Genomic DNA, 18,293 nt, shown 5'->3' with positions numbered 1-18,293 from the left:
AAAGGGCGATTCAGACTCGGACGCGTGGCAATGCTACGGTAACCCAAACCCCACGCGCTAAACCCTAACCCTACACGAACAGGGCGCCGGACAAGTTCTCGAGGTCATCGTCTCCCGACGTACCCAAGCCAGTCCCCTCTCCGCCCTCCTCAAGGTATGTATATTCTATGTCGCTATGCTGGTGAGATGCCAGAGACGTCTATGCGGTATCTCTGCGCTTTCACCAGCGAAAACGGCCATTTTCGAATGGATTGGCCGAACCCACTTCGGATGACTGCTCACCCAACTTTGTACCTCCCCGTCTCCTAGATGCCGTTCGTCAAAAAGGTCAAGTCCGACGCCTACTTCTCCCGTTACCAGGTCAAGTACCGTCGCCGGAGAGAGGGAAAGACCGATTGTGCGTGCTCATTCTACCACCAGTGGTTCTGCTTTGGCTCATCTCGTTGTAGACTATGCCCGCAAGCGTCTCGTATCGCAAGCTAAGAACAAGTAGTGAGTACCTCTCACATCTTCGCACTCGTACTGGGACCTAAATTTCATCCAGCAATGCCCCCAAGTACCGCCTCGTCGTCCGGTTCACGAACAGGGAGGTCATTTGCCAAATTGTCTACGCCCGCCTCCAGGGTGACTTCGTTCTCGCCGCTGCGCGCTCAAAAGAACTTCCCCGCTATGGGATCAACCACGGCTTGACAAACTGGACTGCTGGTGCGTCAGGGAGCGCTCTCTAGTGAAGATCTCCCATTAACATCTATCACAGCCTACGCAACTGGTCTCCTCGTCGCTCGCCGCGCCTTGAACCAAATCGGTCTCGCTGACAAGTACGAGGGTGTTGCTGAGCCAGACGGCACTATCTCCCTGATCGAGGCTTTGGACGACGAGGATGCTCCCCGGCCATTCAAGTGCTACCTCGATGTCGGTCTCAAGCGCACATCGACAGGTTCGCGTGTCTTCGGTGCCCTCAAGGGTGCCAGCGACGGCGGTATCTTCATTCCCCACAACGAGAAGCGTTTCCCCGGCTTCGACCCAGAGAGCAAGGAGCTTGATGCTGAGACCCTCAAGAAGTACATCTTCGGTGGACACGTCGCTGAGTACATGGAGAGTCTGGAGGAGGAAGATGACGAGCGGTACGTGGTGTGGATATCTCATTCGGTTCTTGCCTATCTGATGTCCTACTTTTAGCTTCAAGAAGCAGTTCTCTACTTACCTCGCTGATGGTGTCGGCTCTGAGGACATCGAGGAGATCTTCCAGAATGCCTACGCTGCCATCCGTGAGGACCCAGCGTTCAAGCCCACCGAGAAGGAGAAGGACTGGAAGGCCGAGAGCTTGAAGTTCAAGACTCACCGCCTTACTTACGCCCAGCGCAAGGAGAACATCGAGAAGAAGATCGAGGCCTTCAAGGCTGGTGGAGAGGCCATCGAGGAGGACGAGGAGGACGAGGAGTAGACGTTCTGCTTCTGTTATCCTCTCGGTTCCATTCTCGGGTGTTTGTCGTTGTCTCTTTCATCCGCTTTGCGCGGCCCCCTACGCTTTTTCATGCTTTGCATATATGGTCCTCAAAACTATGATTAGTGCATACCATGCCCTCATGCACCACATCCTTTCGTACGATCTGTGACCGCAAGGCTTCACTCGTCGACACGATGCCTGTCATATTCTCAGCGGCCCGTAAGAGCTTTCTGAATTACATCGTCAACCCATGCAAACAGTGATGTGGGCCCGGCCGTATCAAACTCTTCTCTATGCACCTTTGCTTGTCCCTTGATTCGATATAGTCGAGAAACGGAACATAGAATGGTAGACTCCGCCCCGAACGATGTCGTGAAGTTTCTGTAGCACGTCCTCGTCAGTTCCAACAAAATATGGAGACAGGTTACTGTAGACTGACAATACACAGCCGTCCCACTTCCCCACAGCACGACCCATCTCAGGACCATCCGAAGAAACGAACCACGTCCCGTTCTTGTGTTCCGACAGACCCGTACCGACATCGCATATTCGCTGTAGGAGACATTGTTCGGTCTCGTCACGAAGGAGCTGGATGAGATGTGGAATGGCGGATATGGTGAGGATGGCTTGTGCTAGGTGTGCGGTCAAGGTCGAAGGTGAGCGGAATGTGAAACGGAGCGTTCGTCTATAGGAGGAAAACGAAAGTCAGCGTGGGCGCAGAAGGTTTATCGAGGTTAATATAGTACAACTTGCCTGTTGTCTATTCGAATGAGAGCCTGGCCTCCGACCTGACATGATCCTCGTTCACTCAACGACCGTACCAAATCTTCGCCGTTCTCGCCTACGGGGTCGAAGTGGAAGCTTGTGGTAATACCAGCTTTTCGTAGGCCGTTCACGACATGACTCATCTCGGTGTGGATGCGCTCGCAGAAGAGTTGGTATTGGAGGAGATCGACGATGGGTTGAAGCATCTGTGGTGGTGGGTAATTCACGATATCCGAGGGGCGGGTGGAGAGGCCGGAGAGGTAGCGCTTTTTTCGGTATGAGTGGAAGCCTAGCAGGAGTGCGTGTAATAGGGAGTATATGAGGTCACATTGGGCTTCAGCTGCTGGATTTGAGGTGGATTGTGAAGGCGAGGGTGCGTCTTTGTCCACCTGGAAAGAATGTTCAGATTAATGATGAGATATATAACAGTGGAAAGTCGTAACGAACCAGTTCAAACTGCAGCTCTGACAAATCTGTGGCCTCCACCACGATCAAACGCTCAGATACTCTTACCGACGTCGTGGGTAGCTTGCCTGAGTCCTCTATGAGAAGAGCAAATATCTCTTCTTCGATGGCTTCGCGTTGAGCACTACGCAGAAGCCCGTCCAGAGAAGATTCATCTTCAGCTTTTAGGGAGTTGTGTGATACTGTTCGGGTTCCTGTGATGCCCAGAGATGCTAGAGATACCCGTAGACACACTTTTCGACGATGAGGGAAGATAATAGGTCCTTGGCTAGTGTCATAAGATGCCATCTGTGCGATGGCTCTACGGCGAAAGACGGATGATGCTGTCGGGCGCATGAACAGGTTTGTCTGAATTGCAAGAAAGGTAAATAATATACATACAAGTCTCGAGTCCATAGGATACCAAGAAATCCTTCGATGTTTTGTCCGAATTCCTCCTCATAGACGCACCGTCCCAAGGCAGAGGAGCGGGCACAAGAGACCAGTTCTTCCGTCTGATTTTCAAGGCGTCCATCCAGTAGCGTTCGTTGAATTGCCTGCCTCTCTCAACGCTGTCGGCAGCGGACTTGAAGAGGTCAGAAGCCTTCCTGAGCGCTTCGTCCTTACCTCCGAGAACCAATTGCGCATCGAAAGATTGGATAGAAGGGATGGGAGGCGGTTTATTCACCGACGTTGCATTGAGAACCCCACGAGGCAAAGAAGAGGTAGCAGAGGGAGCAGGGACTTCAGGCTGACTGAAGACAGAGGATACCAAGCTAGGCGCGCGTGTGGTACCGGATGAAGAGAGTAGGAGAGAGAGAACGTCGCTAGCCTGAGTTATCTCACCAACAGCGGTCCTAAACGAGACTCAGGCTCTCTCAGGGGATAAGATGGAACGCAGAGGATCGGACTTACTGTAGCTGAGGGAGTAATTCCATACGCATGTTGTTCAGTTCTTCGAGAGACATCGGCTTTATGTCCGAGGCGTGAGTATCCTCGCCAGACTTCATCGCGTCCTTCACCTCTTTCACCTTCTCCTTCGTCGCATCCTTGTTGGCCATTCGCTCCTCATCGTCCTGCTCGAAGAAGTCATACCCTCTTTCGAGAAAAATACGCTTGAGATTGTCGCCCAGCTTCGCGCCAGGACTCTCTTGACTGATGCATATGTGAGATGTGGCGAACAGGGGCAAGAACGCGGGACACGCACGGTTCGTATATGTATTCTCCGGTCGGGAGGATGTCTTGGACGACAGCGAGAGGATTGCCCTGATCGTCTTTGTATGGCCTTTCGATAGAGAGTTTGAGGTTCTGCCATGATGAGCCCATGGCGTCGTGCGGCATGACGAGGAGAAGGAGAGAGTTATGAAACGACACGGGAGTCACGCGCCGCAACTATTTTGGCGCGCCATGCACAGTAATCGGCCCTGGCCTGACCAGATATAACACTTTGCAATTCGCGTTCTTTGTCTCATATTTCTTGCCTCACTCGAGTCATGAAGCCCGCGGCCGCCCCCTCGCCAGAGGGCTCGATGAAACGAAAGAAAACAGAAGATGACGACGACTCGAGCGGCGCCAACAAGAAATCGAGGACAAGAGTGAGGTGAGTCTGGCCAGGAATACTGTACCATTTGTATTTGGCTGAGCACTTTCACAGCTATTCCTGTGGGGAGTGTCATCGACGCAAGCAAAAGGCAAGCGCCGAGTTTATCTCTCTCCTTTGGCCGACGAAATCTAATCTTTCCCGTTCATCTTGCAGTGTGATCGCCAGATACCATGCTCCCATGTATGTCATTTTTCTCCGTGCCTCGTCCGAACGTTTCCTGACCCGAATACCTCCATAGTGCGTCGCCCGTAAGGTTCCCGAACTGTGCAAGGCCTATACCCCAGGAAAGCCGGACCAGGATATACACCTTCGTCTGGCAAGGCTCGAGCACATCATCGAGACTGCGCTCCCTCAGTATGCTTCGACTCTCAATGGACTTTCGCCCCTGAGCAGCATTCGTGACCACCAACGCTCGAGGTCCCCAAGCCAGGCCGACGATGGTCATTCAAACTCTCCAGAACAAGATCCACACGGCGGTTCGTTCCAGAGCGGAAGATGGTATGGGAACAGCGCGTCGGGCAGTGTTGCACCAGCTTCGGTATTGGAACAAGTGAATGCATTTCTTTGTCTTCTCTCAAACTCTGTTCAACTGATATCTGCACAGCTGCAACAAGTAGTGTCTACGCCCGATGCTGGAGGTCGAGGTCGAAGTATGAGCAATGCGAACGGAAATCTCCTGTATCCCGACACTCTTGACGGAAAGGCGATCGTCGCAGCCAACTCTATCATCGACTCGGTTCGCCAGGACTCGGAACCAACAGCTGCAGATAATCTGAAGACCTTGATACAAGACTGTGGGGTCTCCCCACATAAAATTACAGAGCTCGTCCAGGAGCTCCCTCCACAGCGGTTTATGGGTGTGCTTGTGGACTACTACTTCGACACAGTGTACGTCATCTCCTTTCGTCGCAAGTGGTAATTACTGACCCTGCGCTGGTTCATTCACGCAGAAATTGGACACGATATCCCATATCAGAACGAGACTTCCGACAGTCGTATGCTTCGCTGGTAGAAAATGGTGTAGCTGCGCATCCGAACGACGTTCGCTTCCTTCCCCTCCTTTTCGTTGTCCTCGCCATTGCTGTGCGGTTAGCACCCGAGAACATAGCTGGAGATGCTAGAAGTCGACGGCTCACCTCTCTCCGATACTATTGGGCATGTCAGTGGACAGTGACATTGGGCCGTCTCCATCGCTGACACTCTTCGCAGCCCGCCGGTCCGTCTTGATAGCAGCTGCCATACAGCCAGATTCTCTGGACATGGTCCTCACACGGCTTTTGGTCAGTAGGCTTTGCACGCATCGCTCGCAAATGTCTAACTCTAGGATAGAGTGCTCGATTCCTGACGTTCGATCGTCGTATCACTGAAGTCTGGAGTCAATTGGGTGCAGCTGTGCGGACCGCACAAGCCCTTGGTCTACACAGAGACGGAGCAGACATGGTGCGCAGAAAATATCTCCATAATTATTGCATTGTGGGCTGATCCCGGTTTCAGGGTATGGAGCCTGCACAAGTCGAATACCGACGACGGATATGGTAGGGATAATAAAGAGCTTACCTCCAGCTTCGTACTGATGATCTCGCTCACAGGGCATACCTATATCATGCAGACCGCTCTTATGCTCTCGTCCTGGGACGGCCGAATGCTATTCAGGATGCATACACATCAACCAAGCCACCATCCAACGTCGAAGACGAGATTTCCCTTTCTGACATTCGTAACCCTCCGCCGCTCACAACACCTACACGCATGTCTTTCGTCATCCTCCGGCATACGCTTGCAGAGATCATTGGGCGTATAGTACACCATTTCCAGCAGGTCCGACAACACAGTCACTATTCGGAAGTTCTAGCGCTCGACGATGAGCTCATCAAATTCGTACATGCCCTTCCTCCACATTTCTCTCTACAACCCGATACCTCTATGGACGAAACTATTCCTTGTATCCCATCTCATCGTTTCCTCCTCATCACCGAAGTCCTCTTCGTCCGCATTAGTCTTCATCGGCCGTACCTCCTCCGACGCCTCACGTCCGATCGTTACCTTCGCTCGCGCAAGGCATGTTTCGAATCTGCGCAGAAAGATTTCGAGATTCGGCAAGCGTTCAGGAAGACGGTTTCGAACGACCTCGCGGATTCGTTGCACAGTGCGTATAGGGAGTTCCAGGGCGCCATGATCAGCGGCATCTACCTCGTCCTCGAACCCCGAGGCCGACAGGCGGAAACCATGCACGCGATACTGGACTTCTTCCTGAAGGAACACGAAGGACTGCGGGAGATGGACGAGACTACGCGGAGAGAGCTGAAAATCATCGAGTTTCTGAAGATGAAAGCTTCACAAGCAGAGGAGGAAGCGGGGACTAATGGTATTCCACACGAGAACGGTATTTCACACCCACCAGGCCCTGTGGGCGATGCCCACCTTCTGCTGAACATGCAAACACCGTCAGGATCCAAGGGCCCTCTCGGTTTCTCCATAGGCTCCCCGTCGTACCCATCACTCCATGTCAACACTTCCACGGTATCTCCCCGCATGGCCGCGGACGTGACATCGCCCAAGGCTGCCACTTTCTACCAGCAGCAGCCTGCTATTCAGCGCATTCAACAACAATCTGCGCCGAGCGAAGGACATGAGACGTCGAAGTCAGGTAGTCCATCGATGGACGACGAGTCAGGAGCGGCACAGAATTTGTTGGATGCGTGGTATAACTCTGTCAGCAGCGGTGCGGTGAGCGGGGGTCCTGGTGTTGGAGGTTCGGGCGTGGACGGTGTGACGGGATTGGTGGGTTTGCCGTGGGGTGGACAAGGATTCGGGAATAGTGATCTTACCGGGTGGTTTGGCCCTACCGCTACAGCTCCTGGTGTCGACCCCACGGCGATGCCGATGTTGGACGGGTCAGACTGGAATTATTGGGAGAATTTGGTGAACGAGATTCGTGGTGGGCCTCCTCCGTAGATGGTGGCAGAGCCTTGTCTTATTTTCTGTATATCAAGTCGACGACCGTTTTGTGATGTTCTTTGTGTGTACCCATACTAGATTGGTGTTTTTGAGTGTGTTTTGTGATGTACGATGGTGGTCGGTTTATGTCTTTCTATAATGCCTTTTCATGTCTTCGCCGTTCTCGTTGGTTGACCTCGTCCTTTTTGTTATGTTTATTTCTGTTCTCTGCCAGTCAGCGCACCTGAACCGCAACACTCAGAAAAAAAAATCAGGCATAAGTCCACGTAGACCATCTTTTTGCTCTGGCATTCGATGCGCAACACCCTCAAATTCGAGAAAGAGTAAGGGAGAACTTACAGTAACAGCTTTTGAGTAACGGGCTCCGAGTCTGTGGCACCGCAAGTCGGGTCCGCAAACGGTTACCGTGCCACAACGCCAAGTCCAGGGGTCCACGGCGCGGACTCAATCGTATTCACATTTGTACCTCTACCACCTTATCCCAGATCCCCTCTACATGCAATCAATCAACCGATTTCTGTACGGTCCAACTGCAGAAGAGAAAGTGCGAGCATGGCAGACGAAACTACGACATGAAAGCCGAATACTCGATCGAGAAATGAGGCAGGTTGGGCTCTACCCCCTGATGCCCCGTTTGTCACTAAATATCTAACTCGTCCTTATGTTCGTGTTTCTCATTGCGTGCTGTGATCCTGAAGCTTGACGTGGAGACGAACAAGGCGCGAAACACGCTGAAACAGCTCGCGAAGAAGGGGGACACGAAGTCTGCGAGGATATTGGCGAGGGAGGTGGTGCGGAGCAATAAGCAGAAGGATAGGATGTCGGTGAGCAAGGCGAGGTTGAACTCGATAGGCACGCAGTTGCAGCAACAATTGGGTGCGTCTTCAGTGACTTATTACTCTGGACTGGGTTTCTTACGCCGAGGTGTCGTGGATAGCTATGTCGAAGGTTACGGGCTCGTTGCAGAAGTCTACGGAGATCATGAAGTTGTCGAATAGCTTGATCAAGCTTCCTCAAATCAGCCAGACCATGCGGGAGATGAGCATGGAGATGACCAAGGTGCGCTGTTGTCTACTACTACTGCTGGCGTTCGTTACAATGCTCATGGGACGTCTTAGGCCGGGATCATGGATGATATGTTGGAGGATGTTCTCGAGATGGATGACGACGAAGAGCTTGAAGAGGAAGCGGACGCGGAAGTCGATAAGGTTCTCTTCGATCTCACCGACGGCAAGTTAGGCCAGGCAGGCAGCGTGCAGACCGAGCTTCCTGTGAGTATCCTTTCCTTCGAGGTTAGAGGGTTGCATGCTGATGTAGGTGTGGCGCGCAGTCAACACAAGACGCATTGGACGAGGAGGCGGCCGAGAGAGAGATGGAGAAGTACCGGGAGCAGCTGAATGGTCTGCTCAGCGGATGATAAGTACGCTGCTATGCCCCATGGGGCCACAACAACTCTCAGATCTCAGCAGGGCTCTGGAGGGTTGGAGGGGCCAGGCTCGGCCAGATTGATGATGTTCGATGATTTTTGTGACATACTTAAACAGTCAAGGATTCCGATATCTTGTACACTACCTGTAATTTCCCCGCGCTTTGGTTCTTCTACTCGGACACGGTTTGCTACGTTCTCTGGACATACATAGACGGATTGCAAAAGTAGTGTGGCGAGGGCATAAGTTGGACCCGGCGACGGCGAAGGATGGTCCCGGTTGAACGATCCGTCAGTCTCCGGCAAGCTTCCGGTCAACCTCACTTTTCTCCTTCAGCTTTGCAGCATCCCTTCGCCGTCCCTACGTACTCTCCTCGCTATGCTTGCCTCTCGCTCTCTCGCTGGCGCCACTCAGCGCGTTGCTTTCAACCAGGTCAGACAGCGCTACACTAACCTGGTCGGAACCTAGACTTACAAGTAGACTCCATCCAGTCTCTTAGACGGTATGCCTCTGCGGCACCTACCGCTGCTTTTGCAGGTCAAAAGGGCAGTAACGTGAGTACCAGACTCGTATAACAACCTAAGCGTGAAGTAACATATCTGCGGTCTATAGGGCAAATATACGGTCACTCTGATTCCCGGAGACGGTGCGCAATTGCCTCTGAACTAAAGGAGTTGAAGCAAATAGCTAAACGTCCCGTAGGCATTGGACCCGAAATTAGTGAATCCGTGAAGACCATCTATGATGCTGCCGGTGTACGTGTATTCAGCTCTTAAAGTGGTGCAAGGAGCTACATCTCGTTTGTTCTCTTTAGGTCCCAATTCAATGGGAAGAAGTCAGCGTGGCCCCCATCCTGAAGGGTGGCAAGACCGTGATTCCGGACGCAGCCATCAACTCTGTGAAGAAGAACACTGTGGCGCTCAAAGGTACGTCTCCTCGTTCTCGCTCAACATGATTCCCCTCACCTAACTCGTATCAGGTCCATTGGCTACCCCCAGTACGTTCCATCGTCCGCTTCCTAGATAACCCGTTCTCGTGTTGAGTACCGTCACAGTCGGCAAGGGACACGTCTCGCTCAACTTGACTCTTCGCCGAACCTTCAACTTGTTCGCCAACGTCCGACCTTGCGTCTCCATCAAGGGTTTCAAGACTCCCTATGACGATGTCAACACTGTGCTCATTCGTGAGAACACTGAGGGAGAGTATTCTGGTATCGAGCACGAGGTGGATCATAGTTCCTACTATTGAGTTCGATAGGACGCGTTTTTGACCAGTCTGTTGTATACAGATTGTCGACGGTGTTGTGCAGTCCATCAAGCTCATCACTTGGGAGGCGTCTGAGCGTGTTGCACGTTATGCGTTCCACTACGCTCAGGGCAGCGGCAGGAAGCGTGTTACCGCCGTGCACAAGGCGAACATCATGTATGTGCACAAGTCATGACATTGATTGCTACGCCAAACTGACCGGCCAACTAGGAAAATGTCTGACGGCATGTTCTTGTCTGCTTGCCGTCAAGTCGCCAATGACTTCCCTGAAGTCACCTACGACGAGGACTTGCTTGACCGTGTCTGCCTCCAGGTTCGCTTCCTCCCGAGCCTTTCCGGCAATTAATTTTTTGGGCAAAGAGGCTGACGCCAAAAGTAGATCACGCAAAACCCTGCGCCTTACGCCGACCGGGTCATGGTCATGCCCAACTTGTACGGTGATATTCTTTCCGACATGTGCGCAGGCTTGATTGGTGGTCTCGGACTGACGCCTTCGGGTAACATCGGACGGGTAAGACGGTTATTTACGGTGTACGTGCTACTGTCACTAACACGTCTTGTAGGATGCATCCATCTTCGAGGCAGTCCATGGTTCGGCACCCGACATCGCTGGTACGTTGTTCGTGTCAGTCATACCCGAATAACACTAATATAGCCCGTCTCAATCAGGCAAGGGCCTTGCCAACCCCACCGCGCTCTTGCTCTCCTCGCTGATGATGTTGAGGTATGTGTTTCCCTAGAGGTCGAAGAGGACACGTCCTGACTTGCGCTTGCAGGCATATGAACCTCAACCAGCACGCCGATACCATTGAGAAGGCCGCCTTGACGGTAAGCTTGTATGGAGTTGACAGCTTATACACGGGTTACTGACAATTGCTGTGTTAGACCATCGCTGAGGGTAAGACCATCACTGGTGATCTCGGTGGCAAGTCGTCGACGAAGGAGTACACGAGCGCGATCATTGCGAGGTTGGGCAAGCCGTAATTGCGAGGAGGGCGGGTCTGCGAGTGGGCTAGATACATTCTACTTTACGCTCAAAAATGGACGGCTTTTTACGCTACGTACATAGAGAGCTAGCGAGTGCCTGAGCAATACCCATGTATGTAAAAACACTAGTGTGAGCAGGACAAAAGGTCGTGTTACTGTAAGGGGTAGGCGAGGGGCGTGAGAACGGCGGAACGCGACAAAATGATTGACGGTGGAGACGGACGGCGGCTTGCTTCGCCTCTTCGCTCTTGACGACGATAAGCAAAGTTATCCTTCCACGCCTACCCCAGGCAACCACTCCGTACACCCCCCACAGGCCCTACAGGGCAAAGCCGTCCACATCCACAACGCCAGCCACCCTTCCAACTCTCAGGTAGCCTCCGTTCCTAACCGGCCGCGCGCAGCCCCTCCTGTGCAACCTACTAATCACGCCTCGTGTCTCGTCCCAGTCTTCCATCGTTTTTAACAGTCTCTCAAGAAACAAATAAAGCCGAAAAACAGTCGAAAAACACACCCAAACCCACTCTTTGCACAATCGCTGTCTTACGAACGAAATGACCGACGACACATCCCAACGACAAAACGCGCCCAAGAAGGACGACAAACGCCCCGCCTCCAACGGCTCGGCAAACAACCGTAATGCTCCTCGTCGAAACCCATCCGTCTCCAAACCTCCCACTGGCGGTCCGGCCTCCCAAGGAACCCCTAACAGACCCAACTCCCAGTCCTCCAACAGAAAACCCCAGAGCGGCGCTGCCGATTCCGGAAACGAGTCCTCCGGCAAGAAGGACAACAAGAGGAACGACCAGCAGCAGCAGCAGCGCGGTAAGCCTCCAGGTGGTGGCGGTGGTGGTGCAAACCGTAACGTTCACCGCAAGTCTACGTCCTCCGCGCAAGGTAACCGCCAGGGCGGGAACGGCTCCGCCTCGCAGTCCCCTACCTCAGGTCTCCCCTCCGCAGAATCGAGCGACGCGCTGTCCTCTCTTCAGCGCGTCATAGCCGACTTGAAGACCTCCACGTCACCTCCTACCCAGTCCTTCGGCCTGTCCGGCAGCATGCCGAGCAACAACTCCATCTCTACTAGCTCGTCCGGTTCTTCCCTCCCGGTCAACGCCCCTGTTTTCCAACCTGGAGCCGCCATGTTTCCTGCCCAGAGTGCTCAAGAGCCTCCACCCCGTCACCGCAAGGCCGCTTCGCTCGGCACAGCTGGTCTCTCGAGCAGCTTCAACAACTTCGCCCCTCACCTCGGGTCCATGATGGAAGACGTCGAAGAGCACAACGGAGGGTATGAGGAGGGTGAGATCGCTGAGAATGTTTATAGCACCCAAGGCCATCATCCTCGCTCGCAGTCCCAGAACTTCACCGCTCCGCGTTTCGCCGCTTTGGCTGCTCAGCAACAGGAGCAACAGCATCAACAGCAGCAGAGTGATATCTTGGGTCCCTCTGGCCGTCCCCAGCTCGCGCCGAACTTCATGTTCGGTGCTCGCCGTCGCACAAGCTCGAACTCTCCTATGGGCCCTGCTATCAGCGAGGAGGACGCGAACTTCCAGTTCCCTCAGCAGCAACAGCAGCAACAGCAGCCGAATTTCCAAAACTTCGGCGAGCAGGAACAGGGCCATAGGCGCACCGAGAGCGGCGGTGAAATTAGAGGTATCATGGCGGAACAGGTTGCGTACCATTCGGATTTCTTCCGTAAAGATATGCGCTTAACAATGTCCTTTCAGATCGCCATCCAGAACGAGATCGAGAATCTTCAGCGCCAGCAACAGGCTCTTTACCAGCAGCAGCTCGCCTCGAACCAAGTCATGTCCTTCCAGACGCCCGGACTTGTTCCCAACCGCGCGGCCGCTCATCGTCGCGTTCACAGCACCGTCCCCATGGGCATGAACACCGGTGCCATGGGGAGCATTGGCAGCCAGCAGGGTCTCATGGGCCAACTTGGCTTGGGCAACGTCAACCTTGGGCTCGACGGCCAGCCCCAAGGCCTTCCTCGCGGACACGGCAGGAGGCACAGCGTCAATGTTGTCAACAAGAGCGGCGGACAGCCTGGTATGGGCTCCATCAGCTTCAACGGTTTGCCTGATGGCTTCGAAGACGGGTTCGCGCCTCCCCCCGGGTTTGGTGGCCACTCCCGCCAGGCTTCTAGGGCTGACTCCAGTTGGAGGCTTAGTACGTGTTCTATTCACTTCACTTTTCGCCAGGCACACACTGAAGTTACCCTCTTATCCCTCCAGACGGCGGCGTTGGTGGCATTCAACAGGGTAACGCGTTCACCGCCGATCTCGCACAAGCTCAGGCGCAGTTGCAGAGTCTTCAGCAGTTCCGCGCTGCTGCGGGCGGCCACCACCAGAAGATGCCCTCGTTCAGCTTCCCTAACATGCTGCCCAACATGATGGCGGCCAACATGATGGGTCTCGGTCTCGGCGGCATTAACATTCTTCAGCAGCAACAGCAACAATTCCAGTCCCAACTCCAGCAGCAATCTAACCAACCTCAGCGCAAGTCGCTTTTTGCTCCCTATCTTCCTCAGGCATCTCTGCCCCCGCTCCTCGCGACGGGCAAGCTCGTCGTTGGTATCTTGCGCGTCAACAAGCGTAACCGGTCCGACGCGTATGTCTCGACAGAGGTTTTGGATGCCGACATTTATATTTGCGGATCTAAGGATCGTAACCGTGCCCTTGAGGGTGATATCGTCGCCGTAGAGTTGCTCGACGTCGATGAGGTCTGGGGGACGAAGAAGGAGAAGGAGGAGAAGAAGAGGAAAAAGGAAGAGAATGCCGCGTATGAGACGAAGACGGCCGCAAACAGGAAGAACGACAAGAAGAAGGACGATGTCGAGGTTGAGGGTCAGGCCCTGACGCTGTTCGAAGACGAAGAGTAAGTCTTCACCACACTCGTCATGGTCCCAGTTCTGACACACCTTTTATCCAGAGTGACGGACGAAGTCAAGCCCCAGTTCGCTGGCCACGTCGTAGCGGTCGTAGAGCGTATGCCCGGCCAATTGTTCTCGGGTACTCTGGGTCTCTTGCGCCCCTCTTCTGCTGCTACGAAGGAGAAGCAGGAGGCGGAGCGTCGCGAGAGGGAAGGTGACAAGGGCGATGAACCCCGCAGGGCTATTGAACGCCCCAAGATTGTCTGGTTCAAGCCTACGGACAAGCGTGTACCGCTGATCGCTATCCCTACCGAGCAAGCACCTCCCGACTTCGTTCAGAACTCCGATGCCTACGTCAACAAGCTGTTTGTTGCTTGCATCAAGCGCCACGTACGTTTTCAATATGCCTCCCCAGTCACACACGTCTCATATGTTGTCCAATAGCCCATCAGTTCTCTGCATCCTTTCGGAACGTTGGTCGAGGAACTCGGTCCTATCGGTGACATTGAGGTCGAGACCAGCGCTCTGCTCAAGGACTGCAACTTCCCCAACGAGGACTTCTCCGAGAGCGTCATGAAGTGCCTGCCGCCAATGCCCTGGAGGTCAGTCATGGTCTGTCTTCTTTGCGTACCATGCTAATGAACGTGGTATTAGCATTCCCGAAAGGGAAGTCGAGGTTCGCAAGGACCTCCGTAAGGAGCGCATTTTTACCATCGACCCCGACACTGCCAAGGATCTCGATGACGCTTTGTCTGTCTCTCTCAACGAGGATGGCACATACGACGTCGGTATCCACATCGCCGATGTCACTCACTTTGTCAAGCCCAACACCGCTCTCGACCGCGATGCTCGTAAGCGTGCCACCAGTGTTTACCTCGTTCAACGCGCTGTCTCTATGCTTCCGCCTGCGTTGAGCGAAGAGTTATGCAGTCTTGTCCCCGGAGTCGATCGCCTGGCGTTCTCCGTTGTCCTGACCATGACTAAGGACGCGCGGGTCACCAAGAAGTGGTTCGGCAAGACCATTATCAAGTACGTTTGTCCTCGTTCCTCTTCACTACATGCGCTGATTTGAATGTGCTATAGGTCCGCCGCCAAGCTCACGTACAACAATGCTCAGGACGTGATTGAGGGCAAGCCTTTGGGTGATGTCGTCGTTATTCCTGAGCACGACGCTTCGGCCATCGAGCACGATATCAAGGCTTTGAACGATCTCGCCAAAGAGCTGCGCACTCGTCGTTTCGAAAACGGCGCTCTTGCTCTTGAGTCGCCTCGCCTTACCTTCAAGCTCGGGGCAGATGGTCTCCCTATCGACTGCTCGCAGTATGCTCGTTTCGACGCTCATGAGCTTGTGGAGGAGGTTTGTCTATTCACATTTCTTTCAACTGCTCTTTTCTGACTAGCTGGTTGATTCTCACAGTTCATGCTGTTGACCAACTGCACTGTTGCTCAACAAATTGCTGTTAACCTTCCCGAGCAGGCCCTTCTCAGGCGTCATGACATTCCCATGGAGCGTAGACTCGTTCGTGAACACATTCAATCCAACTTTATACATCTTGCTAATTGGGCCATTATACTAGAACATGCTCGCTGAACGTGCCGCTCGCCTCGGCTACACGATGGACGTCTCTTCTTCGGGTGCTATCATGCGCTCTTTCAACTCCATCGAAGACCCCACGGCTCGCCGTCTCCTCCAGCTCCTCTCGTACAAGGCCACCCATACCGCCAAGTACTTCTGTGCCGGCATGCTCGACATCGCGAAATACCATCATTATGCACTCAACGTTCCGCTCTACACCCATTTCACTTCTCCCATTCGTCGCTACGCCGATGTGTTGGTCCACCGCCAGTTGGAGGCCGTTCTGCAGGGTGCTGGAGCCGACACTAAGTTCACCATGGACCGCGACGCGGTGGCGAAGGTCACCCAGCAGTGCAACATCAAGAGGGACTCGGCGAAGCTCGCTCAGGAGCAGTCCGCCCACTTGTACCTCTGCGTCTTGATCTCGGATCTTACAACTCGTTACGGACCCGTCGTTCGTCAAGCCAAGGTTGTCGGCGTGCTCGATGCCGCGTTCGATGTTCTCATTCCCGAGTTCGGTATCGAGAAGCGTGTGCACGTGGACCAGATGCCGATCGACAACCACGTCTATGATGAGCACTCGCACGCCCTCCAGATCTACTGGTCCGATCGCGATGTCATCAGCTGGCTTGCGGAGAACAGCGACGACGAGCATCTGAAGAAGGTCAAGCAGACTGCGGAGCAGCATGCTTTGAAGATGGAGGTCGCTTCTCGCGGTGTCCATGACGAGCAGGCGCTGTTCGACGAGGACGATGGTGATGATGAGATCGTGTTGGGTAGGGACAATAAGGAGACGCTCGAGTCGGAGGAGGAGTCGAAGCAGAGGATGTTAAGCAAGGCGAAGGTGATGCCTGAGTTTGAGGGATTGAAGACTTCCGCGGCTGGACACAAGATTCAGGAGATCAATGAGTTGATGACAGTTCCGGTACGTCCTTATATATTCGATATCCATCCTCTATGTGTTTGCTCATATAACTTGTCTCTCCAGGTTATCGTCACTGCTGATCTGACCAAGAGCCCACCCGTCATCAAGGTATACAGCGTCAACCCGTACTCTGAGGAGAAGATCAGGAAGCAGTGATCTACCTCGCTGTCATTTGACGTGCTCCCTGCCTCTTGATGTCTCTGTCCTCCTGTTTTCTATTTTTGTCCCAAAGACCCTGGCTCGCGCTGTTTCCCCTTTGTACTATTAACCTTTCTCTTTCGCCTATGCATATCGACCCTTTCTCGCTCCTCTCCAGACTGATCTCCTTCCCTCCAAGCGCGATATAACTCGCGCATTCACACCGTTCTATCACGCCCCCGTCATTTTTCTTGTTCTTTATATGCCCTCCCCTTTCGATACATGCCCCGCTTCTCTTCCCAAGTCTCATCGGATGGATACGTATGCGCTGTACCGGAATCTTCTTTTTCTCCTTCTCTTTTTACTCCCTCAAATGTCCTTGTCCGTGACTCAATCACCGCTGCGTTGGAACATTTCCCTGCCCTGTCCTGCCCGAGTTCTTTGTCGATGCGTTTTCACCATCCGTTCCTCGTCGTCGCTTTCTGCCTCACCGACCACCTCTCTACCTCCTCGCTCTCTCACCGACTCATAGACTGGTGGAGGGTTGCGTTCGGTCGTCGGTCGTTTGGTTACTTACTTTGTACAACAACAACAACATGTAGTTAGCTATAAGGCTGTCAACGTCCCCTTGCACATGAGTTGCAGCAGTAGTAGTAACTTAGTTCGAAATGACAACTTTTGCGCTTGTCTTTTACTTTTCGATCTTGCGTGTGTTGTGGTGCTCGTTGTTGTGTCCAGGGTGAACAAGTCGATGAAGGGAGGTTAAACTTACAATGATCCATAACCTTCATCCCACGATTCCAGTACATTTTGTATGCCGTTCCAAAATAAATGGTTATACATAGACATAGGATCCCAGCTACTCAGAGACTACTCAAGAACGAAGCCAGCCCAGATCCTGGTCCATCACCCTCCTTGTTTCCTGTCTGCTTCTCTTTGTTCCGGGCCAATAATTCCTGAAGACCGGATCTCTTCTTCGCTCGGGCTTTCTTTGTTGTTGTTGTTGGTGGCGGTGGTGGTGGTGGTTGAGGTGGTTGTGGCGTTGAGCTCTGGGGGCGGGTATGTGTTGTTGATGGTGGTGGTGGTGGTGGGATTGATGGAGGTGGTTGTTGGTGGGAAGGGGTAGAGGGAGAGGGAGAAGAGGTATGCATGAGAGGAGGGTTTGATACTGCGATCGCCGCTGCAGTCGGTCGTGATGATTGCGGTATCGGTGCGATTGTACGGGCAGAATCAAATCCACTAGCAGCAGACGGTGCTCTCCGTCTCACTTTAGGGAAGAGCGCTGCATTGCCCACAGGCCGAGGCGTTCGTTCGACATGACCGCACGAGGAGCAGGTAATTTCGCTGAACCGCCCAGCAGAAGACGAACTAGATCCCTTTCCATTCCTCTTCCTCTTCCTTGTACTCGTGGATGAATGTACCGATCGTACTTGGCCTGTTCCGTCAAGGAGAAAGATGCCACAGCGGGGACATGACGAGGGTGGGTAGGAACGGCGTGCTGAGTCTGAGTGAAGGGTCGGGGGACGTAGGAGGCGTGCTCTGGATGCGTGGCATGCCGCGAGAGCTGGCGATATCGGGTGTAGAGCAAACGCGAGCGAGTGCACGTACTTCGCCGTCGTGGTCTCCTCCATACCTGTACCTCGATATATTATTCAAACGGCAGCACGGCCAAAACACGAGGCCCGGCTCTCCGGCGCAGAACAACAAGGATTGACTCGTGGGAAGGCCGGGTAAGGCAGGCAAAGGACGCAAGACAAAAAGCGTTTGTTTCGACCTTCCGTGTCTGGCGACAATACACTTTTCGTGTCTTTCGCGCAATGGCCGCCTTTATTATAATAAGTGGACAGCCCGCCCAGCCGCCTTTGCCTTCTCTCTGCTCTTCTCT

The 18,293-nt window shown here is 53.6% G+C and overlaps 5 protein-coding genes across 5 annotated transcripts; 4 read left to right on the top strand and 1 right to left on the bottom strand.

The window, feature by feature from the left end:
• Nucleotides 1–121: 121 nt before the first annotated feature.
• STEHIDRAFT_120627 (uncharacterized protein) lies at nucleotides 122–3,979 on the top strand. Its single transcript, XM_007303000.1, has 12 exons — nucleotides 122–154; nucleotides 310–397; nucleotides 450–492; nucleotides 545–705; nucleotides 758–1,124; nucleotides 1,180–1,828; nucleotides 1,887–2,132; nucleotides 2,201–2,601; nucleotides 2,660–3,000; nucleotides 3,059–3,513; nucleotides 3,572–3,811; nucleotides 3,864–3,979. Exons 2-6 carry the CDS (start codon nucleotides 310–312, stop codon nucleotides 1,442–1,444), a joined length of 924 nt encoding a protein of 307 aa, XP_007303062.1. The 5' UTR covers nucleotides 122–154; the 3' UTR covers nucleotides 1,445–1,828; nucleotides 1,887–2,132; nucleotides 2,201–2,601; nucleotides 2,660–3,000; nucleotides 3,059–3,513; nucleotides 3,572–3,811; nucleotides 3,864–3,979.
• Nucleotides 3,980–4,038: 59 nt separating this feature from the next.
• Nucleotides 4,039–7,421, top strand: STEHIDRAFT_95677 (uncharacterized protein). Its single transcript, XM_007302999.1, has 11 exons — nucleotides 4,039–4,256; nucleotides 4,311–4,347; nucleotides 4,413–4,439; nucleotides 4,498–4,809; nucleotides 4,864–5,147; nucleotides 5,210–5,418; nucleotides 5,469–5,539; nucleotides 5,589–5,699; nucleotides 5,754–5,794; nucleotides 5,849–6,642; nucleotides 6,709–7,421. The coding sequence occupies exons 1-11, from the start codon at nucleotides 4,150–4,152 to the stop codon at nucleotides 7,212–7,214; spliced, it is 2,499 nt and encodes an 832-aa protein (XP_007303061.1). The 5' UTR covers nucleotides 4,039–4,149; the 3' UTR covers nucleotides 7,215–7,421.
• Nucleotides 7,422–7,691: 270 nt separating this feature from the next.
• Nucleotides 7,692–11,036, top strand: STEHIDRAFT_95675 (mitochondrial NAD-dependent isocitrate dehydrogenase subunit 2 precursor). Its single transcript, XM_007302998.1, has 18 exons — nucleotides 7,692–7,824; nucleotides 7,916–8,093; nucleotides 8,155–8,276; nucleotides 8,336–8,488; nucleotides 8,548–9,076; nucleotides 9,136–9,198; nucleotides 9,257–9,290; nucleotides 9,347–9,399; nucleotides 9,459–9,570; nucleotides 9,624–9,641; nucleotides 9,699–9,868; nucleotides 9,933–10,066; nucleotides 10,121–10,223; nucleotides 10,290–10,421; nucleotides 10,474–10,522; nucleotides 10,580–10,634; nucleotides 10,687–10,738; nucleotides 10,796–11,036. The coding sequence occupies exons 5-18, from the start codon at nucleotides 9,023–9,025 to the stop codon at nucleotides 10,892–10,894; spliced, it is 1,128 nt and encodes a 375-aa protein (XP_007303060.1). The 5' UTR covers nucleotides 7,692–7,824; nucleotides 7,916–8,093; nucleotides 8,155–8,276; nucleotides 8,336–8,488; nucleotides 8,548–9,022; the 3' UTR covers nucleotides 10,895–11,036.
• A 1,372-nt stretch (nucleotides 11,037–12,408) lies between these two features.
• On the top strand, nucleotides 12,409–16,426 carry STEHIDRAFT_54308 (RNB-domain-containing protein; the record flags this gene model as incomplete). Its single annotated transcript, XM_007302261.1, has 10 exons — nucleotides 12,409–12,564; nucleotides 12,661–13,066; nucleotides 13,132–13,774; nucleotides 13,829–14,159; nucleotides 14,214–14,371; nucleotides 14,424–14,798; nucleotides 14,853–15,126; nucleotides 15,187–15,288; nucleotides 15,347–16,270; nucleotides 16,334–16,426. 10 exons carry the CDS (start codon nucleotides 12,409–12,411, stop codon nucleotides 16,424–16,426), a joined length of 3,462 nt encoding a protein of 1,153 aa, XP_007302323.1.
• An 845-nt stretch (nucleotides 16,427–17,271) lies between these two features.
• On the bottom strand, nucleotides 17,272–18,039 carry STEHIDRAFT_155811 (uncharacterized protein; the record flags this gene model as incomplete). The annotated part of the gene is made up of 1 exon (XM_007302997.1): nucleotides 17,272–18,039. One exon carries the CDS (start codon nucleotides 18,037–18,039, stop codon nucleotides 17,272–17,274), a length of 768 nt encoding a protein of 255 aa, XP_007303059.1.
• Nucleotides 18,040–18,293: the final 254 nt, after the last annotated feature.

Source organism: Stereum hirsutum, assembly GCF_000264905.1.
Source record: "Stereum hirsutum FP-91666 SS1 unplaced genomic scaffold STEHIscaffold_5, whole genome shotgun sequence".
Classification (NCBI taxonomy): domain Eukaryota; kingdom Fungi; phylum Basidiomycota; class Agaricomycetes; order Russulales; family Stereaceae; genus Stereum; species Stereum hirsutum.
This window is presented reverse-complemented; position numbering and strand designations above follow the sequence as displayed.

Bases quoted from the DNA above. Each gene is read 5' to 3' on its own strand.
- STEHIDRAFT_120627 (XM_007303000.1), top strand. From the start codon at position 310: ATGCCGTTCGTCAAAAAGGTCAAGTCCGACGCCTACTTCTCCCGTTAC. The intron at 398-449 runs GTGCGTGCTCAT...ATCTCGTTGTAG, and splicing joins GAGAGAGGGAAAGACCGATT to ACTATGCCCGCAAGCGTCTC. The intron at 706-757 runs GTGCGTCAGGGA...CATCTATCACAG, and splicing joins CTTGACAAACTGGACTGCTG to CCTACGCAACTGGTCTCCTC.
- STEHIDRAFT_95675 (XM_007302998.1), top strand. From the start codon at position 9,023: ATGCTTGCCTCTCGCTCTCTCGCTGGCGCCACTCAGCGCGTTGCTTTC. The intron at 10,067-10,120 runs GTATGTGCACAA...CCGGCCAACTAG, and splicing joins GTGCACAAGGCGAACATCAT to GAAAATGTCTGACGGCATGT. The intron at 10,739-10,795 runs GTAAGCTTGTAT...TTGCTGTGTTAG, and splicing joins TTGAGAAGGCCGCCTTGACG to ACCATCGCTGAGGGTAAGAC.
- STEHIDRAFT_95677 (XM_007302999.1), top strand. From the start codon at position 4,150: ATGAAGCCCGCGGCCGCCCCCTCGCCAGAGGGCTCGATGAAACGAAAG. The intron at 5,419-5,468 runs GTCAGTGGACAG...CACTCTTCGCAG, and splicing joins TCTCCGATACTATTGGGCAT to CCCGCCGGTCCGTCTTGATA. The intron at 5,795-5,848 runs GTAGGGATAATA...TCTCGCTCACAG, and splicing joins GAATACCGACGACGGATATG to GGCATACCTATATCATGCAG.